This window comes from Trichechus manatus, unplaced genomic scaffold (genome assembly GCF_000243295.1).
Source record: "Trichechus manatus latirostris isolate Lorelei unplaced genomic scaffold, TriManLat1.0 scaffold00094, whole genome shotgun sequence".
Lineage (NCBI taxonomy): Eukaryota > Metazoa > Chordata > Mammalia > Sirenia > Trichechidae > Trichechus > Trichechus manatus.
In genome coordinates, this window is record NW_004444030.1 from 7,454,349 (window position 1) to 7,476,735 (window position 22,387).

The following is a 22,387-nucleotide window of genomic DNA, read 5'->3' on the forward strand; positions in this document are numbered from 1 at the left end:
TAACATTGAAGGGAAATATGAGTTACCTGTAAATCGGGTGTTTGTACCCCGGGGACTGCCTGTACGGTACTTTGTAACAATATTAAAGTATTGCAGGAGGAACATCACATTGTGCCAGATTAGCTAGGTTACAAGCCAGATAAACTAAACACTTTTCCTCAGTTATTCTTTTCTTAATCAGGGTTTACCATGATAACACAGCTATAAAAGTCAGTGAGGGGGTGTTGAAGGTTAATCTTCAAAACTCCTGTTATCTATATTAGTGCTTCTCAGTTAAATTTGCCTAGAAATCACCTGAGGATCTTGTTAAAATGTAAATTATGATTCAGCAGGGCTGGGTTAGGGCCTGAGATTCTGCATTTCTTTTTTTTATTTAAATGTTTTGAATATTAATTTGTTGTTAAAATTTAACATAACAACTGTCTTATGCTACACATAGCTCTGGTAGATATTTTTTAGTAGATTGTGAACTTTCTAAAAACTTTTATCAACTGCTGCTCAGTGACTGAAATAGGTTTTGTAATCCTAGCCTTAAGATCATCCTAAGAATGAGGTTTTGATACATACATAACAGTTTTGACAAGACCCCACAGGAAAGAATCTAATGGAAATAGATTAAGTGGTCAAAGTGTCCAAATAAGTAGTCCCCCTATGCAAATCCACTGGTCTGAGAAAGGGTCATCCAGAAACTATCACCATAAAAAGTTAAAAAATTAAAAATTTACTGTTCAAAAGGCAAAAAGCAAAGTAAATGTAGAAGAATTTAAATTAAAAGTTTAAATAATTAAACTTCCAAATGATGTTTTTATAATTTCATAGTATTTGTACTTCTGAAGTTATTAACATTTAAGAGCACACTGAGACCTTTGGGACGAACTGTATCAATGGGAGGGAGAGCCAAGATTGAGATTCTGCATTTCTAATGGACTCCTGAGCAGTGGTGGTGGGGCTGCTGCTAGTTCATCTACCACACTTAGAATAGCAGGGATTTAGATTGTTCACAAAAGTGTTAACATAAGGATGTTATCAGCCTTGTGAATTTAGCCAGCTTCTGAATTGTTCATAACTTCAATTCTTTTATTAGTAGTTTTAATTTAGAAGCCCCATTAAACGTTGGTAAATCCTGGTGGCATAGTGGTTAAAGCTACGGCTGCTAACGAAAATGTCGGCAGTTCAAATCCACCAGACGCTCCTTGGAAACCCTATGGAGCAGTTCTACTGCGTCCTATAGGGTTGCTGTGAGTCAGAATCGACTCGACAGCAATGGGTTTTTGGTTTTTTGTTTATTAAATGTTGTTGGAAATTACAATCCTTTCCTGCCAGACTAATATGGAATTATTTATCAATAGGTAATGGAGACCAAAAATATGTTGTACCTTGTGACAGAATATGCCAAAAATGGAGAAATTTTTGGTAAGTTTTTTTCCTTCTATTAATTCTCCTGTTTGTTTAATAATTGGTAACATGAGTTAGACATTTTTAAGCATTAGAATATAAAAAAATACAATAAGCTAAAAAACATGGATTATAATTTATTCTTGTATTAATGATATTAAAGGCACTGCTGAATCCTCTCATCTGTGTGGAAGACATTGGCAAATCAAAAAAACTTTCATATTGCAAGGGATGTTTTCTCTCCTTTTATCTTCCTTTTTACCTTTCTTTCCAGGGGAACAAATATTTATTGAGTTCCTATGTCCCAGGCATTGTACTAGGTACTGGGGATATGTGGTGACCTAAATAAACACTGTCTTTGTGGATCTTACAATTTAGTACACTCTGAACTAGCTGTAAGACCTTGGGCAAGACACTAAAGCTGTAGGACCTCTTTGGCACTCAGTTCCTTTACCTCTAATTAAGTATTTGATAAATTGGTCTTTACAAACCATTATAATCCTTATAAATTATAGATAATCTGTTGGTTCTAGCCAGGGACGAATTACCCAATGAACAAGGTATGCACAGGTTTACTTGTGCTTATTTACTAATCTGTAACACTGCAGATTAGTAAGTAAGCACAAGTAAGCTCGTGTGTACTTTGCTTACTGGTTAATCCACCCCTGATTCTAGCTTTTGTCTTTTTTTTTGGTGCTCTGTAGAGCCAGAACACTGTAGGCACTGTAGGTAGTCTAAATAATTTTGTTCTTAACCTAAATATAAGTCTAAAATTGGTTTTTAAACAGCTTTATTGGGGAATAATTTACATATAATAAATTGCACATATTCTAAGTATACAATTTAATAAATTTTGACACATGAACACACACACATCTATGAACCATCACCACATTCAACATATCCATCACTCCCCAAAGTTTCTTTGGACCCTTTGTAATCTCTCTTGCCTCTGCTACGGAACCCCCTTCCACAGGCAACCATTTACCTATTTTCTGTCACTATAGATTAGTTAGTATCTTCTAGAGTTTTATATAGATGTAATTATGTACTATGTAGTCTCTTTTGTCTGGCTTCTTTTAGAGTAATTATTTTGAGATTCATCTATTTTGTGGCATGTATTGATATATTTCTTTTTATTGCAAGTAATATTTGATTGTATTGATATACCACAATTTGTTCATCCATTCATCATTTGAGTTGGTTTCAGTTTTTGGCTATTATACATAAGCTGCTGTGAACATTCATGTACAAGTCTTTAATTTACCACAGTGTACCTTCAATTAATGTTTACTACTTCACATATAAGAACTTTACAGTAATCATACTTCTATTTTGCCTCTCCTGGCCTTTCTGCTCTTGTTATACATTTTACCTATTTTATAAGACACAATACAGTGTTAATATTTTTGTTTAAACAGTCTATTATCTTTTAAAGAGATTTCAGTATTAAGAAAAAAATCATGTATTTACCAGTGTAGTTACCATTTCCGCATTACTTTGTGTAGATGCATATTTTCATCTGGGGTCATCTTCCTCTGGCCTGAAGCATTTTCTTTAACATTTCTTGTAGTGTGGATCTGCTAGTGATAAAATCTTTCAGCTTTTATATATCTAAAATAGTCTTTATTTTGTCTTCATTTTTTAAAAATATTTTCGCTGGATATAGAATTTTCGATTGACAGCATTTTTCTTTCAGTGCTTTAAAGATGTTGCTCCACTGTCTTCTCATTTACATTGTTTCTGACAAAGAAATTTCCTGTTGTCTTTTTCTTTGTTCCTCTGTACACAATGTGCCTTTTTTCTCTGGCTCCTTTAAAATTTTCTGTTCATCACTGGTTTTGACAATTTGATTATGATGTGCCTTGGTATGATTTTCTTCATGATACTTATGTTTTGGGTTCATTGAGCCTCTTGGCTCAGTGAATGTATAACCTACTGGTGTAGATATGGGAGGAAGGAGGTGATCCAGGAAGAGGGAAGAGTAAATGCAAAGGCCTTGAGGCAGCAGTGTGGTTGACGCGTTCAAGGAATAGCAGGAAGGCCAGTGTAGTTGGAGAGAAGCAAGCGAGAGGGAAAAGCGAAAGTGACCAAGGGGAAAGAATAGTAGGGAGATGAGGTCAAAAAGGTAAATGAGAGGCAGGAATTGAGGAGATCTTGTGGCTTTGTAGACCAGTGTAAGCACTTTGTCTCTTACCTTAATAAAATAAGAGAACTATTAGAGGAGTTTGAGCAGAGACGTGACTGGACCTAATTTGGTATTTTAAAAACATCACTCTGGCGTGTTGAGAATAGAGTATGGTGAGCAAGGGTGGAGATGGGAGACCAAGTAAGATGCTGTTGTAGTAGTCTAAGTGAGAGGTAATAATGACTCAGACCAGGGAGGTAGCAGTACAGGTAGTGTTAAGTGGTCGGATCCAGAATATATTTTGAAGGTAGAATCAATAGGGGTTTTTGACAGATTAAGACCACTAAGTAGTGCATATAGTTGGGGAAGAGACCAAGATCAGACCACTTAGGCCCTCAACCATTAAAAGATAGGGAAAAGAGGAGTAGCCAGCAGAGGAGAAAGAGAAGGAAGGACCAGTGAGATGAGAAGAAAACTAAGAATGCAAGGTTCTGGAAGCCAGGTGAAGAAAGTATTCTCAGGAGGAAGGAGTGAACATCTATGTCAGATGCTGCTGGTATGTCAACAAAGATGAAGAATGACAATTAATCATTGTTTCTGGCAGTTGGTAAGAGCAGTTGTGGTGGAGCTATTGGGCCAAAAGCTAGAATGAAGGGTTTTAAAAGCAAATGAAAGAAGAAAAATTGGAGAGAGAAGAATAGACAACTTTCAAGGAGTTCTACTGCAAAAAGGGAGAAAAGAAATGGGGAAGTATTTAGTAGGGGCAGTGGAATCAAGAAAAGGATTTGTTAAGATGAGAGAAATAACTATGTGTATCTACTTAACTCTTTGAGCCTCAGTTTCCTCATCTGTAAATGGGGTTTATGCCTGTTTGGTAGAGTTGTAAAGCACCTAGCCTAATGTCTAACATATATTAACTACTCAAATGCTTCTCTTTCCCCCTCCCTATTCTTTGGGAGACAATGTTCTAAGCACAGTTTTTGTTTGTTTTTTGATGAGATGATTATCTCTGTTTCTGAAGATTGGTTTTAGAGTGGAAATTTTCTTGTAAACTTTTCTTAGGAATGTGAAATTATAAAAGATAAGCTTAAAAAGGAAATAGTAGCTTGCAAACTTTTTTTTTTTAAGTCTTCACCCATTGGAATATTTTTAAAGCTTCAGGCTGTAATTTTGTAGGTAAACTGGAAATGGCTATTAATATTAGCTGTCTTTTCTCTGAAAATGGAATATTCTAAATTGCTATTTCTTGTTAAGACCTTTGATACAGGTTTGTATTACAGTGCTTTACATAAATTGAAGTATAATTTGGGGGCTTTCTTAATTTTGCTATTTTTAATGTTTACAGTTTATTTCTAATGTGAGATATCTAGGATAAATGTGCAGTTTAAGTTTGGAGAAGAAGAGTATGATGTAGATAGAAAACTTGGATGGTGAATGCTAGTTATCTTATTTTCTACTCTGGTACAGTTACTTTCTTGAGCACTGAAGAACATCAGAAACTGATTTTCATTTAAAAAGATGAAACCTTTGGATAGTCTTCACTGTTTTAGAATGGAAGAATCTGAATTTAAAGGGAATTTGGAGATCATCTAGTCAGTCCACTTTATTTTTATTTTATTTGACTTTGTCATGCAGCATATAGCCCAACAGAACTCGTTATCTGTTCTCACAAAATTATTTCTCCCATTTCCTGATTTGTCTTCATCATTTATAAAGGCATCTAAGCTAGGAACCTTGGTGATTTTTCTCCCTCATCCTTCATTTCAGATGAGGTTTTAAATTCTGCCCATTCTGCCTTTCTAAATACCTCTCAAAGAAGTCCCCTTCTGACCATGTTGTTGTTGTTGTATGCCATCGAGTTGATTCCGACTCACAGTGACCTCATGTGACAGGTTTCCTAGGCTATAATCTTTATGAAGCAGATCGCCACATCTTTTCCGCTGTGGAGTGGCTGGTGGGTTCGAACCGCTAACCTTTCAATTAGCTCTTAACCATTGCACCACCAGGGCTCCTGTTTTCTTCTTAACCACTGCTAATGCCTCAGTTCAGAGTCCTTCTTGTCTCATCTTTATTATGCAATCATTTGCTAGTTACTCTGATACTGCCTCCAGAATTATCTTTCTAAAATACAAACGTAAACATGTTATCTTTATTTTCTGAGATTTCAATAATAACTGTTAATTACTATGAAAATAATTTGTAAAACTGGAGTTCATATGCCATTATGAAATAAGAATGGTTATCAGTGAAAGGATTGCTGCTTAGTTTAGCTCCTATACTTCATTACCTTTGGCTGTTAAATATCCCTTGCCCTTAATTTTCCTTTATAAGCAGAGTTCTCTTTACTGCTCCAGACTTCAGAGCTGTCTTGATGTGTACACACACAGCAGTCCTGCTTTAATTTTCAGTGTAGTCAGTGCATATGGGGAGAGTTGGGAGTCCTGATAGGGCTGAGAGAAAAGAAAGCAAGTAGTGACCAAGAAAGGTTAGAATAAGGAACCTAACAAAGAAGTAGGTGGCAGGCGTGGCAGAAAACAAAAGTCTAAACAGGCAAAAAATTGTTGACTGTATGTGGAATATATCTGGAAGAAAAGACATAATAAACTGTAGATTCAGGTTGGTACAAGCAAGGAACAGTCTCGTAGCCAGCCAGTTTCTGACATGGGGCCCATGAGGAGAGTAAAATAGAAGTGAGAAGATGCAGTCCAATGAGCATTGATCAGGTAGTGAAAAACATGTGTAAGATTTTAAGTGAGTTTTGAACCCAAAATGTTTTAAGTCATTTGAACTCTTAGTTGGAAAAGAACCATGTAAATAGTATTGAACTGTGTATTTTGAACTATATATTAACATTTATCTTTCAGGTTTGTAATTTTGGAGTTACTCCTTATTTAACTTTACAACTTTAGTCAATAAATAAATCTTTCCGTTTGTGTCATCAGTTTGTCTATCATTTTTCTATCTCCCAAGTTTGTTTTCTTTCTTTCTTTTTTTACAAAAGTTAAGCACATACTAGTTTAAAGAGTCAAATAATTCTGTTTGTTACAAAAAGTAACAGTTTCCCATCCTCCCCCCACCCCCATTTTCCTTTCCTCGCCTCTTTTAGCCAATTAGTTTCTATGTACCTTAATTTTTCTAAATAATATGTTTGTATTGCTCCTTCTGGATTTTTCTGTTTTAGGCATAATGTGTTGAATTTCAGTTGAATTCTCCTCCCTGCCCCTACACATGGAAGCATATGTTGGAAAAGTGTATAAAGACCAGTTGTGGGAGACCTTGGGTATTAGGATAAGGGATTTGAATGGTTTCTGTTAGAGTGGGCATTGGTGAACTAAAAGGTGACAGTGAGCAGAAAGATGATGATGTGTGTAAGGAGATTATTTAGAAGGATAAATCCAGCAGTGGTGTGTATAGTCTGAGTTAGAAAGAAGCCTTTTAGGAGACTGTTGTAATTGCCTAGATGTGAGAGGCTGAATGCCTGGATTAAGATGTTGTCAGAATCATGAGAAAAGATTTTTAAGCAAGAGACATTTTCAACTTCTAAAAATAATAACAACTGACATTTATTGAGCATTCCCTTTTTGTTGTGTCCTATTTGAAGTAATTTACATGATTTATTTAACCCTCAAAAAAAAAAAAAACCTTATAAGGTAGGCATTGAAAGATTCAGTAGTTTGCCCAGTCACATAGAGTAAGTGGCAAAGTCCGATTTGAACGAGGCAATCCCAGAGCCTGTATTTGTAATAATTATACTTTACTACCTCTCAAAAATTCTTACTGACTGAGAAGAGGAGAAAACAGAGAGTTAGGATTTAAAGCAAGACTGATTAGAAGAATACTGGTGATGATTCAGTGCAATAGAGAGGTCTGGATAGAATGTTAGTTTTAAATATGCTGTTGGAGATAATGTCAGAATATTTCATTTGATCTGGGCTGTTGGTAGTTGGAGATATAGAAGCAAGTGACATCCAAAAGAGAGTTTAAATTCAACAACAAAAAAACCAAACAACCCAATTTTAAAAATGGATAAAAGACTGGAACAGACACTTCAAAAAGAAAATATAGAAGTGGCCAATAAGCATATGCATAAATACTCAGCACTGTTAGTCATCAGAGAAATGCAAATTAAAAACCACAGTGGGGTAACATTTCACTCCACACCAACTAGAATGGTTAAAATAAAGAAGACTGACAACACTAAATGTTAGTGGGGGTGTGGAGCAACTAGAACTTCCATAGATTGTTAGTGGGAGTGTAAAATGGTATAACCACTTTGGAAAACTATTTGGCAGTTTCTTATAAGGTTAGACATACATCTGCCCTACGACCTAGCAATTCTACTTCTAGGCATTATGAAACAAATGTCCATAAAATTACTTGTACAAAAATGTTCATAGAAACCTTTTTCACAACCACCCAAAGCAGGAGCAACCCAAATATCCATCGACAGGAGAATGGACCAAAACAAATTGTGCTGTAGTAATACAATAGAGGACAACTTAGCAGTAAAAAGGAACAAACTACTTACCCATGAAAGAACATGGAAAAATCTTACGTACATTATGCTGAGCGAAAGAAGCTGGGCACAAAGGGTACATACTGTATAATTCCGTTATATGAAGCTCTAGAATAGGCAGCACTAATAAAAGGTCATAGAAGTTGGAAAATGGTTGCCTCTAGAATTGACTGAAAAGGGGACAAGAGGGAACTATCCTGAGTGATGGAAATGTTTATTTTTGTTTTGAGTGGTGGTTATGCAGAGTGTACAGTTGTCAGAGCTTATCTAAGTAAATGCCTAAAACTTGCATTTTATTATATGTAAACTGTGCCTCATTAAATCTCTCAGAAAAAGGAGAGTTTGGTAATAGAGACAGATATATCTGTGTAGAAGTACTGAGTGAAGCTGTGATTAGTAATGAGATCTCAGAAGAATAGGCTAAGAAGTGAGTTTTAATTACGTCTCCATTTAGGAGGCAGGTAGGAGAAGTGGAATTGGTGAAGTAGAAAAGTGTATTGATAAAGAAGGATAGTTACTGTTCCATTAGCCAAAGGAGAAAAGAGTTTGGCCTGAAGAGGGTATTTCATCATAAAGATATATCACTGACAACTTTTGAACAGAGTACTTTTCAATAAATTGGGAGCTACAGCCAGATTTCAAGAAGTCAAGGAGACACGTGGGTGGGGAGGAAAGGAAGAAATGTATTATAAAACTATTTAGGGGGTTTTAAAGTGGAAGGAAGGAGAGAAGGAAAGAATTGAGGGATAGTTAGGGTCTGTAAAATTCAGTACTGTATTGTGGTGGTGGTGGTGATGGTGTTTGAAGAAGCTAGAAAAGAAAAGTATATAGGCAGTAAAAAAGAGAGAGTTGATGAAACAAGATTCCAGAGTAGACAAGAGACAATTGGATTAAGAACCCAGAGGGGATGGTTAGCTTTAGAAGAGAGGAATTCCTTCTTCTCTGTGCTGGTATGCATCCGTGTGGTTACCATGACAATTAGAGATGGTGCTGAAGATGTGGCTACAACGGCACTTGTGGTGGAATGGAAAAAAGATGAGTTTATTGATATATAACAGATTTAATTCATTCCTTAAAGTAGCAGATGAGACATCTGGGAAAGAGCAGCGCATTAGACACTGCAATGTGGGGGAAGGTTTAGAACAGCTGGCTGTCATTCGTATGATAGTCAAGGGATGAATAAAAGGATCTGTAGTTAGCGGTGAGGGAGTTTATGGTTGACTCAGAATCAGCAGTGCTCTCTAATCCAGGAGGAGAAAAAGTCGACAATATGAGTGATCAAGTTTGGAGATTGGAGTGATGAGAGGTCAAACGCGTGTAGGAATTTCTCTGGTCGGAGAGGTCAGAGTTAAAGTGGCTGACCATGAATTCCAAGTTCGGGAGGGAGATAAGTGAAGCAGTAAAAGGTCCCATGAGTTGGGAAAATAAAACAAAGAATAGACAGAAGGTTATGGCAAACCAAACCTGTTAGGGAAAAAAAATCATTTATAAAAAGTTAAAACCGCAGGCTTGAGCCTGTACATAACTTCTAGCAGCTTGTCAATTTCAAGTTCCCTTCTGCCCCTAGCACTGACACACCTAACTGTGCCCTGCTAATTCAGGAGAGACCTTAAGTCTTTGTACTCTCTTCATCTCCTGCTTCTTTGCATAGAGAGGGGTTTCCTGTGCCATCTGGCTTTCTTGCTCCATCTGACTAGGTTTACGCCAAAAGAGTGATTATGGTGGCTTGCTGGGAATGCATCATTCTACAGTGCATGATTTATGCATTAAGAGGCTGTGGTGTCTATGCTTTATTTTATTTGGTTAATTATATGCACCTTATTTTACAAAGGGTTGAAGTAGATGCAGAGGAAAATAATACAAAAAAATCCTTCTGAAGTGTAAATAATAGTAAAGAATTGAGTCAGCAATACATATAAGATTAGAAAACAATTACCAGAAGAAAAAAAGCAACACAAATATGCAGGCAGTAAGGGCATAAGAGCTTCAGATTTGGCTCTAAACTTTCTGGCAGTCAAAGTGAAAAGAAGATGTAGTCATTTACAGAATTTTGTCTAAGAGAAAGAAAGGTCTCTGCTTCTCAAAAAAAGCAAAATTCTTCTCAGTAGGAAATTCTAAAATAAATTTTTCCTTTGGAGTTTTTTATGTTGTGTTGTTCTTTGGCGCTGTGGAGTCGATTCCAATGCATAGTAACCCCATGTGACAGGGTAGAACTGCCCCTATAGGGTTTTCTAGGCTGTAGTCTTCATGGAAGCAGGTTACCAGGTTTTTCTCCTGCAGAGCAGCTGTGTGGGTTCGAACTGCCAACCTTTCAGTTAGTAGCCAAGCGCTTAACCATAGTACCATCAGGGATTTCTTATAAGAGATACTAAGTAAGCCGTCTTTTTACAACAAAATCTGATCCTATTGAAACTTTTCAGGAGCTTCCATTGCTTTTGAAATAAAGTCTAGGATCCTTAACAAGGCCAACAAGACACACCCTGACCTTAAAAACAGTATCACTTAACCATGTGCCAGGCATTGTGCAAAGTCCTGTACATATCATTTAATCCTCTCAAAAACCTTAAGATGTACTATTAATATCCCCATTTAACAATAGAGGAAACTGAGGGACAGAGAGGTTAAATGGTTTTCCCAGAGTCACAGAGCAAATAAGTAAGTGGCATATAACTAAAGCTTGAGGCCATCGTCCAACTTTAGAGCCCGAATTTTTAACCACGGCACTATGCTGACTGGTAGTATGGCCTTCTTCAAGTTCTTTGAACTTTTTCTGTCTCAGTGCCCTTTCACATTACCATTCTGCCTGGAGAGTTATCTGCCCTCCCCTTAGCTCCTTAAGCATATTTAATTGAGTTGAATCTTGATGGATATCATTCATTCCTTTAATATGTTATCATTAGAGATAAGAAATGGCCAAAGATTAAGCATTTATCTGTTTTGTCCATCATTGTGGATATACTATTCCACCATATAATGTGTAGCTTTGGTCCTATATTCTCTCCTTAACTTTAATGGAAGTAAGAAGTATTTGGGCTCATGACTTAAGTACTTTGGAAGCTTGCCAAGGGCTTGCCAAATCTACCAAATCTGATGACCAAGTCTAATTGTCTCCCACAAAACCCGTAATTAGGCTGATCGGCACATTGGTTCTCAAGATAGAACATGTAAATTTCTGATTCAGAGGCTGTCCTTGTGTTGATATGGAGCCGTAGAAAGCCCTTTGTTCTCTACAAAAACCTTGCTTTTGTATTAAAGATTTATATGAATCTCCATCTCTTCAATAAAGTCTTTCTCAATTAATTCTATCCATATTGATTTCTTATGAAAACATTGTAGTTCTCCTTCCTGCACAACTCACTTTAGAATTTTATCAATGTTACCTTTCATTGTAATTTAAATTCTTCACGTGTATCTTTTTCTGTCTTCTAGATTAAGCTTCTCCTGACAATTTAACACAAATACAAAGCATTTTATAAATACCTGTTGAGTAAATGGTGTAATAGTCTACTTTGGCCTTATAAAAACCAAAAAACCCGTTGCAGTCAAGTCTATTCCAACTCATAGGGACCCTATAGGACAGAGTATAACTGTCCTATAGGGTTTGCAAGGAGCGACTGGTGAATTTGAACTGCCGACCTTTTGATTAGCAGCCAAACACTTAACCACTGCACCACCAGGGCTCCACTTTGACCTTATAGACCTTATTTACTCAGTGGAGCCAACAAGAGAACACTCTGCCAGGTTAAGTAGTCTGAGGTACTTCTTTGTTCAGTTTTTGAGAGGAATTTTCTGTTGGTTTACTGTTCAGGAGATAAACATGAATGAGGAAATACTAACTGAATCGAGGGAGAAAATTGGCTTCCTGTAGTATACTGAGCAGTTTTTGAGTACTTACTGGTAGTTACCACCCTATGGTTACATTCTTTCTTCCAACTCCCACATCCTCCTAAAATAACTTTTTCAGAGTATAATGGTAAATAAGACCATATAATCTGGGTAACTTGTTTTCTAATTCTTACATAGCCGTTGGTGCTCATATCTGAAGGATATTATTTTCTTGGTCTGACAGCATGGAGTATTTAATGGCAAATGAATTTGCTAAAAAGAGCTTTGGATTATTTTATAAGTATTGTAAGGTTCAGACTCTAAAATTTTCCTTTGGAATCATAGGTGTGATTAATGAAAGTTTTTCGAGATTCCTACATTCTTTAGAACTATTTCTCATATTTGTCGGTGTGGTCACGTGCAGACAGTGGTGCAAAAATCTTAGGGTGGTCACCTCCAGACAGTTTGGGCACTGTTCAAACAATTAAACCGGCAGTCAGCAGATTCCGGCCTGGTAATTAAATTACCCAGGGCCTTTGTTTTCAGATTTCTGCTTCTTGATATGCTGTGTCTTTCCAGGCCAAGCATGTGCCTGAGGTTTATTGATTCATTTCCTGTCTTTCCCTTTCAGTGGTAACATATTAGGAGGCTGGCTGTGGTGATTGAAAAAGAGCTTTGTTTTAATCAAAATACCTTTAGACACTTGGTTACTCAGACAACCTAAGGGACAATGTTTGTGGCCTTTGGTTACTGTCTTAACAGCCTGAAGGCAGTGTTAGAAAAGTTGTTCATTTGCCTTCTATTAGGAGTTAAATAAACTTTGAAGGTTTGATTCAGTGTATATAACCAGTCTGACTCTGTAAGTTTTAATTCCTTTTCAAAAATTATTATTAGCCAGGTTCCTAGTTGTAATATTGCTTGAAAACTGCCCTCACTGTCCCAATTTCTTCCATCATTGCTTTAGTTCAGCCCCTCATCATTTCTCACTTGAATTCCTTCAACAGCCTAAGTTCTCTTTGCCTCCCGACTTGTCCCTCTTCTAATCGATCTTCCACGTTGCTGTCAAGATGATCTTTCTAAAATGCAGATCTAATGTCATTTTTCTGCTTAAAATATTCCTGTGACTCCCCGTTGCCTTCAATATAAAATCAAAGCTTAGTATAAAATTGATACAATGATGTGGACCCTATCTACATTTCTAATCACATCCCAATCACATTGTAGAAGCCTTGTTAACTGTGCAGATGTATAGGTAGATGTTGCTTTCACACATGTGAAGAAGGTGGATGTCAGTGTAGAAAGATTTAAGAAGGGTATGCCAATGTCAGATTCATGCAGAAAAAATTAGACTGGATGTAAAATTCAGGATCTTTTCTTGCGAATTTTTGTTAGATCCATGTAACAAAGTTACCTTTGAAGAGGTCAGATCTAATCAGATTATTTGTAAATCTTTCTAGTTAACCTTTAGGAGGACTAGTTAACTACACGAAAGAGCCAGCATGATTCATGATTCAAAAAGTTGTTGCCTTCCCTCTCTTTGTTTAAATTGGGTCAGACATTAAAAGAAAAGGAATAGGGTCTGTGTGCTAGTCCTAGGTCTGCCGTTAACTTTTACTATAAACACCCTTGACCAAACTGTATATAATATTTCTGAATCTCAGTGGCTTGTAAGAGTGAGGGAGATTGTATGAGTTATTAAGTGTTGTGTCTTTAAGACTATGACTAGTGCTGAGGATTTAAAAGATGAAGGAAAAAAACGAGTGACCTGTTCACTGTACTAAAGGAGTTCACAATTTTATAGGTCTAAAAAATTGATGTCTGTAAATCTCAGGAAATAAATTTTAGTTTCTAAGCATACATTTGGTGAATGAAATGGATTTGTCAGCAGTAATTAAATAAATTGTTTTTAATCTTCATATGTTTAGAACTATAAGCATCATAGGCCTTAATGGAATAGACAAGTTTCTGAAAAGCAGTCCAGTTTTCCTGTTGACTTCTATTTTAATTTCAGCTAGCTCCTGCTGATTATTGGCAGCCTGCCTTTAGTTTATGGTTCAAAGCTGACATTCTGTACTGTGAGCATTGAGCTTCCCCTATGTCAGGCAGCTGCAGCTGCAGCTAGGCTACAGTGAAGGGAGAGAGAAAAGCATCAGTTATTCTTATCTTGACCATAAACATACCCAGCCGAATTCTATTAATGTGAGGTTTTTAGCTGTCTGTGTTTAATTTGTTCTCTAGTTTTCTGTTTCTTTTAGAGTGAATTTTTATTAAGTAAATCATTGTGTTAAAGAATTTCAGTAAGATTGAATTAACTCAGAGAAAACCAATTCTGTGTCAAGGAGGAGAGCTAGAGGTATATTTTATCTGCTAATTAAGTGATAGATTTCCTACTTAGGATAAAATGAGAAAACCATAGTCCACACAGGGGATGATTCCTCCCCCTACCCCCGCATCTTTGGAGAATATCCTCTGTGCTTTCAGAAAGAGGTCTTTGGATGATAAACTTTCTGAGACCTTGTATTTCTAAAAATACCTTTGTTTTATCCTCATTAGTGAATAGATAGCCCTATTGCACTATTGTTTCATTGCTTGCTTTTATAAAATTATTTTTTATTTCTATCAAAGCAATATATTATTTATTGAGGGTGTATTATGTGTCACACACTGTTCTAGGTGCTAAGAACATACCGGTGAACAAAGTTTCTGCCCTCATGGTGCTTATATTTGAGTGAAAGTATCTTGGGTTCAAGGGGTAAAAGAAAATGTACTATGTCAGTGTTTCAGAGACAAATAAGGAAGATAAGGGGGATAGGGAGACCAGGATGGGGGTGAAGATTTGCTTTTGAAAAGCCTTAAAGTGATCTCATTTCTGATCCTTTGTTGTGAGTTGTTGTTTTTTGTCTGTAAGCTTGTAAGATCTTCTCTGTTCTCAGTGTTCTGAAATTCACAATGATGTACCTGTTTCGATTCTCAGTGAACTGCCTTCACTTAGTTGTTTTCCATCACTAATTTTTTCTTTTTGGAATGTCTATAATTCAGTTATTGACCCTCTAATTTTATTTCTTCTGCCTATTTTCCCTGTCTTTGTCTTTTTACTCTGCTTTCTGGGAGATTTCGTAAACTTTATCTTCCAATATATTTTTTTTGCTATCATATTTTTAATCTATATGAGCTTATTTTGTTTCCTGGTTGTTCCTTTTTAAAATAACACCCTTTTGTTTGATGATTACAATATCTTCTTTTAGCTCTCTGAGAATAACAATAATAATTTTGTTGATGCTTTCTTCTCTTTGTGTAGTTTCTTTTTCCTCCAAGTTGGTTTTTTTCTGTTGAGGAGTTTGCTTTGGCCTGTATATTTTAAGTTAAAGGTTGTTTACTTGTTCATTTGTTTGTTTTAATAACTACCAGACATGCTTGGTAAACCAAAAACCAAACACATTGCCATTGAGTCTATTCTGACTCATGGAGACCCTATAGGATGAGTAGAACTGCTCCATAGGGTTTCCAAGGAGCGGATGGTGGATTCAAACTGCCGATCTTTTGGTTAGCAGCCAAACTCTTAACCACTGAGCCACCAGTATTAGGGGACTAAGAAGCTAACTGGAAACTGGACCAGTGGATGGGATTTGTCAGCTATGAGTTTTACTTTAAGAGGGATCTGACTGTATTCTTTTATTGAGGATTCTCAATGTTTACATCTTTACTCTTGAGTTGATAGACTCCCAGGAGAAGCTTCTTCCAGTCTTCCGTCCAGAAGGTAAAGGCCTGGTTGCCATAGCTTTGGGAGCCTAGTAAGTAAGGAAGGCTAAGGCATGTCAGTGTCCAGTACGTGTATGTTAAATTAATCCTCATGTTTTCAGTAGTAGAATTCTTGCCTTCATGCAGGAGACCCAGGTTTGATTCCCAGCCAAGGCACCCCATGCACAGCCATCACCTGTCTATCACTGGGGGCTTGGGTGTTGCTATGATGTTGAATACGTTTCAGTGGAGCTTCCAGACTAAGATGGTCTAGGAAGAAAGGCCTAGTGATCTACTTCCAAAAATCAACCAGTGAAAATCCTGTGGCTCCCAGTGGTCCAGTCCTCAACCAATCATGGGAATGGTACAGGATGAGGCAGCATTTCATTCTGTTGTGCATGGGGTCACCATGAGTTGGGGCTGACTCAACAGCAGCTAACAATCCCTTTCCTTAACTGTGCCTAGGGTCCTTAAGTCTAGAGACTCTCTGTTTTAGTCTCTTAAGAGACTAAGCCTCTAGATTTCTGGTGGGGTAGAAGTTGGAGTCACTCACCTAGTTGGCATAGAATGAGTGAGGAGCTTTGACAATTGAATTGCTTCTTAAACCATCTTTAACTGGTCATCCTTATTTTAGCTTCACTTCACACCAGCTTTCAGAGTTCCTTGTGCCATCAGTTTCTGAGTCTGGGGAATTCTGCAGGGTCAGTTGTATTGATTCTATTTTGGCTTTTTCTATTGCTGAGGCTTCAGGTTTCTCAGTTTGTATTTCATCAGTTAAATTTTTTGTTTACAAGTTCTCTAATTGGTTCTTTTTCACATTTCCTAGTCTTATTTCTTAGATGTAATATATTCCCTTACCTCTGGGAAGAAATTAAACATATGTATTTTATCTCTAGATGTTTCATCATTTTCCTCATTGTTATGTCTTTAAATACTTGAACATAGTTTTAATAGTTATTTTAACATCTTTATCTGATAATTCCATTATCTCTATCATTTCTGGGGTCTGTTTCTATTGTTCGATTTTTCTATTGGTTATGAGTCACATTTTCCTGCCTTTTGTTATGTCTTTTGTTTTTGATTCGGTGGTGGAATTGTGAATTTTATGTTGTCAAGTCTCTGGATTTTGTTGTTTTCCTTTAAGGAGCTTTGTTGAGCCTTGTTCTGGTAGGTAGTTAAGTTACCTATAGTTCAGTGTGATGCTTTTGAAGCTTGTTTTTAAGTTTGTTATGGTGGTGTACAGTAGCCTTAATGCTAGAGATAGTTTAGCCTCACTTCTAAGGCATGGCCCCTCTAAAGCCTCTGCTGGGTGCCCTGAATGGTCAGTGAGAATGCTATTCATTGGCTGATAAAAATTGAATGATTCTAGCCCTATGTGGGCTCTGGAACTATTCAGCTCACAGCTCCCCAGTCATTCTTTGCCCAACCTTGTAGAATTTTGCCCTATGCATATGTCTTAATATTTAGCAAAAACTTAAGAACATCCCTATGCATATTTCTGGGGCTCTTTTTCTGCATAGCTCCTTCCTTTCTGAAACTTTGCCCTACAACTTCCAGAAACCTCAGACTTGAATTCCAATTTCTGTTTCCTCTACTCAGCAAGATAGCCATGTTTTGTTTGGGATCCCTTTCCCTGCTCTGAAGTCCAGAATGTGCCCTCAGGTAGAAAGCTAGAAGATTATAGGGCTTGCCTCATTTTCTTTCTTTTAGGAATGACAGTCCTATGTTGCTTATTGTCCAGTGTCTGAAAACAGTTTGTTTTATATATTTTGGTCAGTTTTCTAGTTGTTTTAAGTGAAGGGTAAGTCTGGTCCCTGTTACTCCATCATGGATATAAGCAGAAGTCAGACATATTTATTTTAAAATTCTTTTACGGTATCGTTATTATATTAACTTTTTCTTTGGGTATGTTCGTCATTTGTTGAATTTGTTTTCTGTCTTAAATAGGATATACATTCCTTTGAGAGTTTTCTCATTCTTTGATTGTATGCGCATCTTTATAATGGAAATCCCTTGTTAGATTGTCTCTTGCTTCTGTTTAGGCAGCCTCTTTGGGTAGAGGGGTAAGATCTGCTGTTGGGGTTTTCATTGAGAGTAGAGGGGTAAGTAGAAAATATTTCTGGACTAGATAATCCTTGTGGCTGATATACTGGGAATGAATGCTCCCCTTTCCTTCTAGGTATCACCAGCCGTGAAGGACACCAACTTGTCTCTCTATAATCTTACACACATTACTCCCCCTGGGTTCATATACTCTAGTCACTGCTAAGGGTATTGTGCACAGATGAATATGAACTGCACCCACTGTGGTATGCCAATTAACAATGCTGTTGCTTGCCCATTGGCCCTTTGCTAGTCCTAGATTCTATCTTTGGGCATGGAGCATTGGTAGTTCTGTTGCTATCTTTTGTGTCTGTATTACTTCTGAAAGTTCACTGTTGATCCTAGCCTTAGATTTTCCTCTGTGGTTTGATTCAGTCTGTCATAGATCACAAAATAGTCCTAATTTCTAGTCCATCACTTCCTTTTGTTCTCGTGTGACCATTAATTAATTAAGTGACTTTCTGTCATTTCCAGAATTTGATATGAGAGGAGAAAACTGTAGCCAGTTCTTAGTTTGCCATCTTGAAACAGGAAAAATAATCTCTCTGACTCTGCCTCTGTTCAACCATTTTTTAGTAGATTTGCTTTTCATTGTCTATCAGTTTTTAGGTAGTATGAATACCCAGCTTTACTGTTGATAAGCTAAACATTAAATGGTATAATATTTGCTCTTTGCTTTTTTATTCCATTGTGAGCCAATATTATGTCATTCAAGAAATAATTATTGGGTGTCTTATCTAGATATTGAGGGAGAGGGTGCTGTCCAAAGGGGAAATTAAAGACACTTAAAATTATGTTACAATATGGTATGTGGTAAGTGCTCTATTAGAAAGTACAAGAAAAGTTGTATAGTAAGCCAAAAAATAGGCAGTCATTAACAAGGAGAGGTAATATTTGCAGAGTGTAGAGTTACCAACTCAGTGGCAATATAGCATCTGGTAAAGGTCACCAGTGACTTAATGGCCAAATCTAATTGCTTCATTTTATCTTCATTCTTTTTGTTTTCAGTGCAGTAGTTTGACACTTAGCAAGAACTCTTTTTTTCTTGTAAATTCTCATCTGCGACAGGTTTCTTTTCCTGCTTTTGAAACCATTGTCTGTCTCATTTTCTTGTCCCCTGAAAGAGGCATTCTGTGCGTTGTCTCACTGTGAGCTCCTGTATTTCCAAGGCTTTAGTGCCTCTAGGCAGATGATTCTCAAATCTTTAACCTCAGCCTTTACATTTCCCTGGACTGCAGATCCTTACTGTCTCTTACTCATTTCCTATATCCTCAGCACCCAGTAAAGTGTCTGACACATAACAGACACACAGCAGTTGAATGAATGAGCTAGAACTTGTTTTGCTTTTAAAATGTGTAGTATGTTTTAAAATGTAGAGTAGTCGGGCAGTCATTACAAATGTATGTATAGATTTTATTTTCTAATAACAACTTTTTGATAATGGAGTGATAATTTTTGTATACTGGTTGATTTATAAGAAAGTAAGCAACATCTTGAGAACCCAAAAAAAACCTCTCTCAGCATTATAGTAGGACAGTATATTTAATGTCTACTTCAGTGTCAAACTAATTTTGGAAGTCCTTATTTTCCCAAAAGGAGCTGAAAAAAGGGGGAATTTTTTTCCTAATATGTTGGCCACATGGCATGCATTTCATTTTATAAGTTACCGCTCTCAGCATTTCTTTTGTTTAAGCTTTATTTTCATCATTCACTTCAGAAAGCTAAAATTTGTTAGGATTGAGAGAAGCTCTGCTACACATTCACCTTTTAGTTTATTTCCAAACTTATATTCTAAATATACAGTGTTTCTCATGCTACAAAACATGTAGGAATCTGAAGAAAAAGAAAACTAAAATACTCAAACTGTCATGAGAAGATTTTGCTTCCATGTTGTGAAATTTATTATTACTGTAATACTGTTTGCTATTTAAAGTAGTTTATATATAGTTCATGGTGATTTGATGTATTTATATACCATAAATATACACAGAATGTTTGTATTTCATTATGCATATATATTTTCATAGGCATAGGGAAAAGCTTGGAAAATATGAATTAAGTTGTCCAGTGGTTGTGTCTGAAAGGTGGGATAATGGGGGGAGTTTTCATTTATACTTTGTGTGTTTGAATTTTTTTCACAATGAGCATATACTGCATTTGCTATTGGAAAACATAATATTTTCATTTGGAAGTAAAATGAGACAGCTCTATAGTTAAGTTCAGAAGACATCTTAGAGTGTAAATCTTTTGGAGAAGGTCCAACTAGATGGGAGGCTATGGCATGTGTATCCAATCCTAGAATATATGTCTGTTTACCAATTATGGTCTCCATGTGTGTTTACCAATTATGGTCTCCCTTCAGTGTTTGTGTTCTTGAATTGTCACTCAGCAAAATGAATACTTTCTATTCTTTCCTAAATTCTGTCAGGCTGCACATATTTTATAATTGATATGTAATGTAACTTGTCAGTTCCAGTGTTCTAGCGCCTAGCGCCTCTTATATTTCAGCATACCACAACTGGTTAGGGTAGTGTCACATAGCTTCTTTCTCTTTTCTGCTTATTTGTCTGTCCATCTGTGAGTACAACATTTTGTTGATCCTTGCACATATTCCATTTATCTGCCTGTACTCTGAGTTTGAATCTGCTAATCAAACACTATACACTTTAGTTGTTGACCACTGTCTTCTAAAATAATGTTTCTTTGTTTTGCAAGTGCATAGCAAATTAATTTTCCCAAATGAGGTAACATCTTGCTTACAAATGAAGGTAACCAAGTGAAAGAATTTGGATGCTTGTAGTACTCTAGAGGAAAACTCAACTAGATACCATGTGTAATTACATGGCTTTATGATATACTTAGTTGGTTATATCACTGGCTTGGGGCTCATAATGCTTGCTGAAGTAACCTAACAAGGCTGGTATGAGGATGAAGCTAGGTAATGAATATGAGAGTATTTTATAAATGGTAAAGTGCAATGCAATACTTTTGTTACTGTGCTAATTTGGACTCCTTGTGGCACAGGTGGTAATGCTGGTAGAAGTACAGAAGGAAGATATTGCTAGTGCTTTTTTCAACATTGCTTTCTCATATCTAACAAGATCTTTTCTCCAGAATAGCTTTTTCATAAAACGTTTTAATTGTCCTAGGAGTACTCGTAAGTATTTGTATGTACAGAAGTAGATCTAGGGGATAAAGAGAGGCATAAAAATAGTTTAGTGGTTTAGTAATAAATACTAATTCAAGGCATATGCAAATATAACAGTATCTTTTCAGTGTTCTCTATAAATAATTTATCAGTCCCGAGAACTTTATTATTTTACTGTGATTGTGGAGATCTTTAACCCATAAAAGATTGGATTAGTAGATGTATAATATACCTTATATAAATATTCTAAGAAGCTAAAATATCATTTAATATCCTAAAATTAGATATATTTTAAATCTTTAGCATGACTTGGTCAAACCATCTCTGTTATGAATTTCTTAACAAGTAGAAGGTAAACTGATCATTATAGGAAAATATAAATATAATTACCAGTAAGTATATGGTCTACTTGTTGTTCTTTAAGGGGTAGAGAGGAGAATTCCAGCCTCCACCTTGATAGTCAACGAGGAGAAGCTTTTATGAAAATAGCATTCCCCTAAAAGCAGAATTCTTCTTGCTTATCATTTAAAAAAATATTTATTGTACCTGCATTACAAAAATTGTAATGATACAGTGTTCTAGTAGAGTTATATAATCTTTGGCATAATTATTAGTTGGGACAAGTAAAAGGGAGGCATCAGTATCTAAAAGTCATATAAACATTATGTTTATCTTCTTAAACAGTCATTCTCAACCTCTTCAATTTTTTCCATTCACATTTCTAAGTAATTGAAACAGCAAAATATAAATTCTCTGACTTGACCATGTTGGTTTTTTTCCCCTAAGCTATTTTATGTTTTAAATAGGAAAAAATGCTTTTCATATAATTATATAGGTAAATGACAGTAAAAATAATAGGCTTGAAGCAAGGTTGTATTCAGTAAGCTAAAACCAAAGTGAGCTCTACTTTTATGTTTACTCAAAGTCTTAATAATATGGCTGGTCTCAGTAGGCATGAGTTTTCTAGAAATAGTACTTTCATTATGAGTTTCAGCATAGAGAAAATTTTGTGTTTTCTACGTTTGATTTTATACATGGAAATAAAAGTGATTTTTGCTGCATTCGATGGGCCTCTTTTGTTAAGCGCATTTCTGAGTTCAAATTAGATTTATAATATTAAGTTACCACAAGCTACATATTATTTGTTGAATTAATATTTCACATAATCTATGCAAGGAAGATTATTCTTTAATTCACTAGAGTAAAGTAAAATTAAATAAAGATAATTTAAATTTGAGTTATTAATGTAGTGAATTATCGGGATTGGGTGGGCTCTAACTGAGTTGTAATGGGAAACATCTTTGTTTTTAGTTTTAGGGTTTTGGTGTTGTATTTTGTTTGTTTGTTGTTGTTTTTTTTTTATTGTACTTCAGGTGAAGGCTTACAGAACAAAATAGATTCTCATTTAACAGTTACTACAAATGTTGCCCTATAACAATGGTTAACAATCTCACAACACATCAACAATATCCTTACTCAACCTTGGGTTCCTTATCACCAGCTTCCTTGTCCCCTTCTGCCTTCTGGCCCTTGT

General features: G+C 36.1%; 1 protein-coding gene across 2 annotated transcripts in view; it reads left to right on the forward strand.

The window, feature by feature from the left end:
- The window catches only part of SIK2 (salt inducible kinase 2), a 114,494-nt gene that overhangs the window by 15,853 nt on the left and 76,254 nt on the right, over positions 1–22,387 (forward strand). For both annotated transcript variants that reach the window (XR_002824996.1, XM_004382490.3), the window contains exon 3: positions 1,350–1,413. Coding sequence is in view for 1 of the 2 variants with exons in the window: in XM_004382490.3 (XP_004382547.1) it covers positions 1,350–1,413 (64 nt within the window). In the remaining variant the exon portion in view is untranslated. The remainder of the gene's footprint in view (positions 1–1,349; positions 1,414–22,387) is intronic.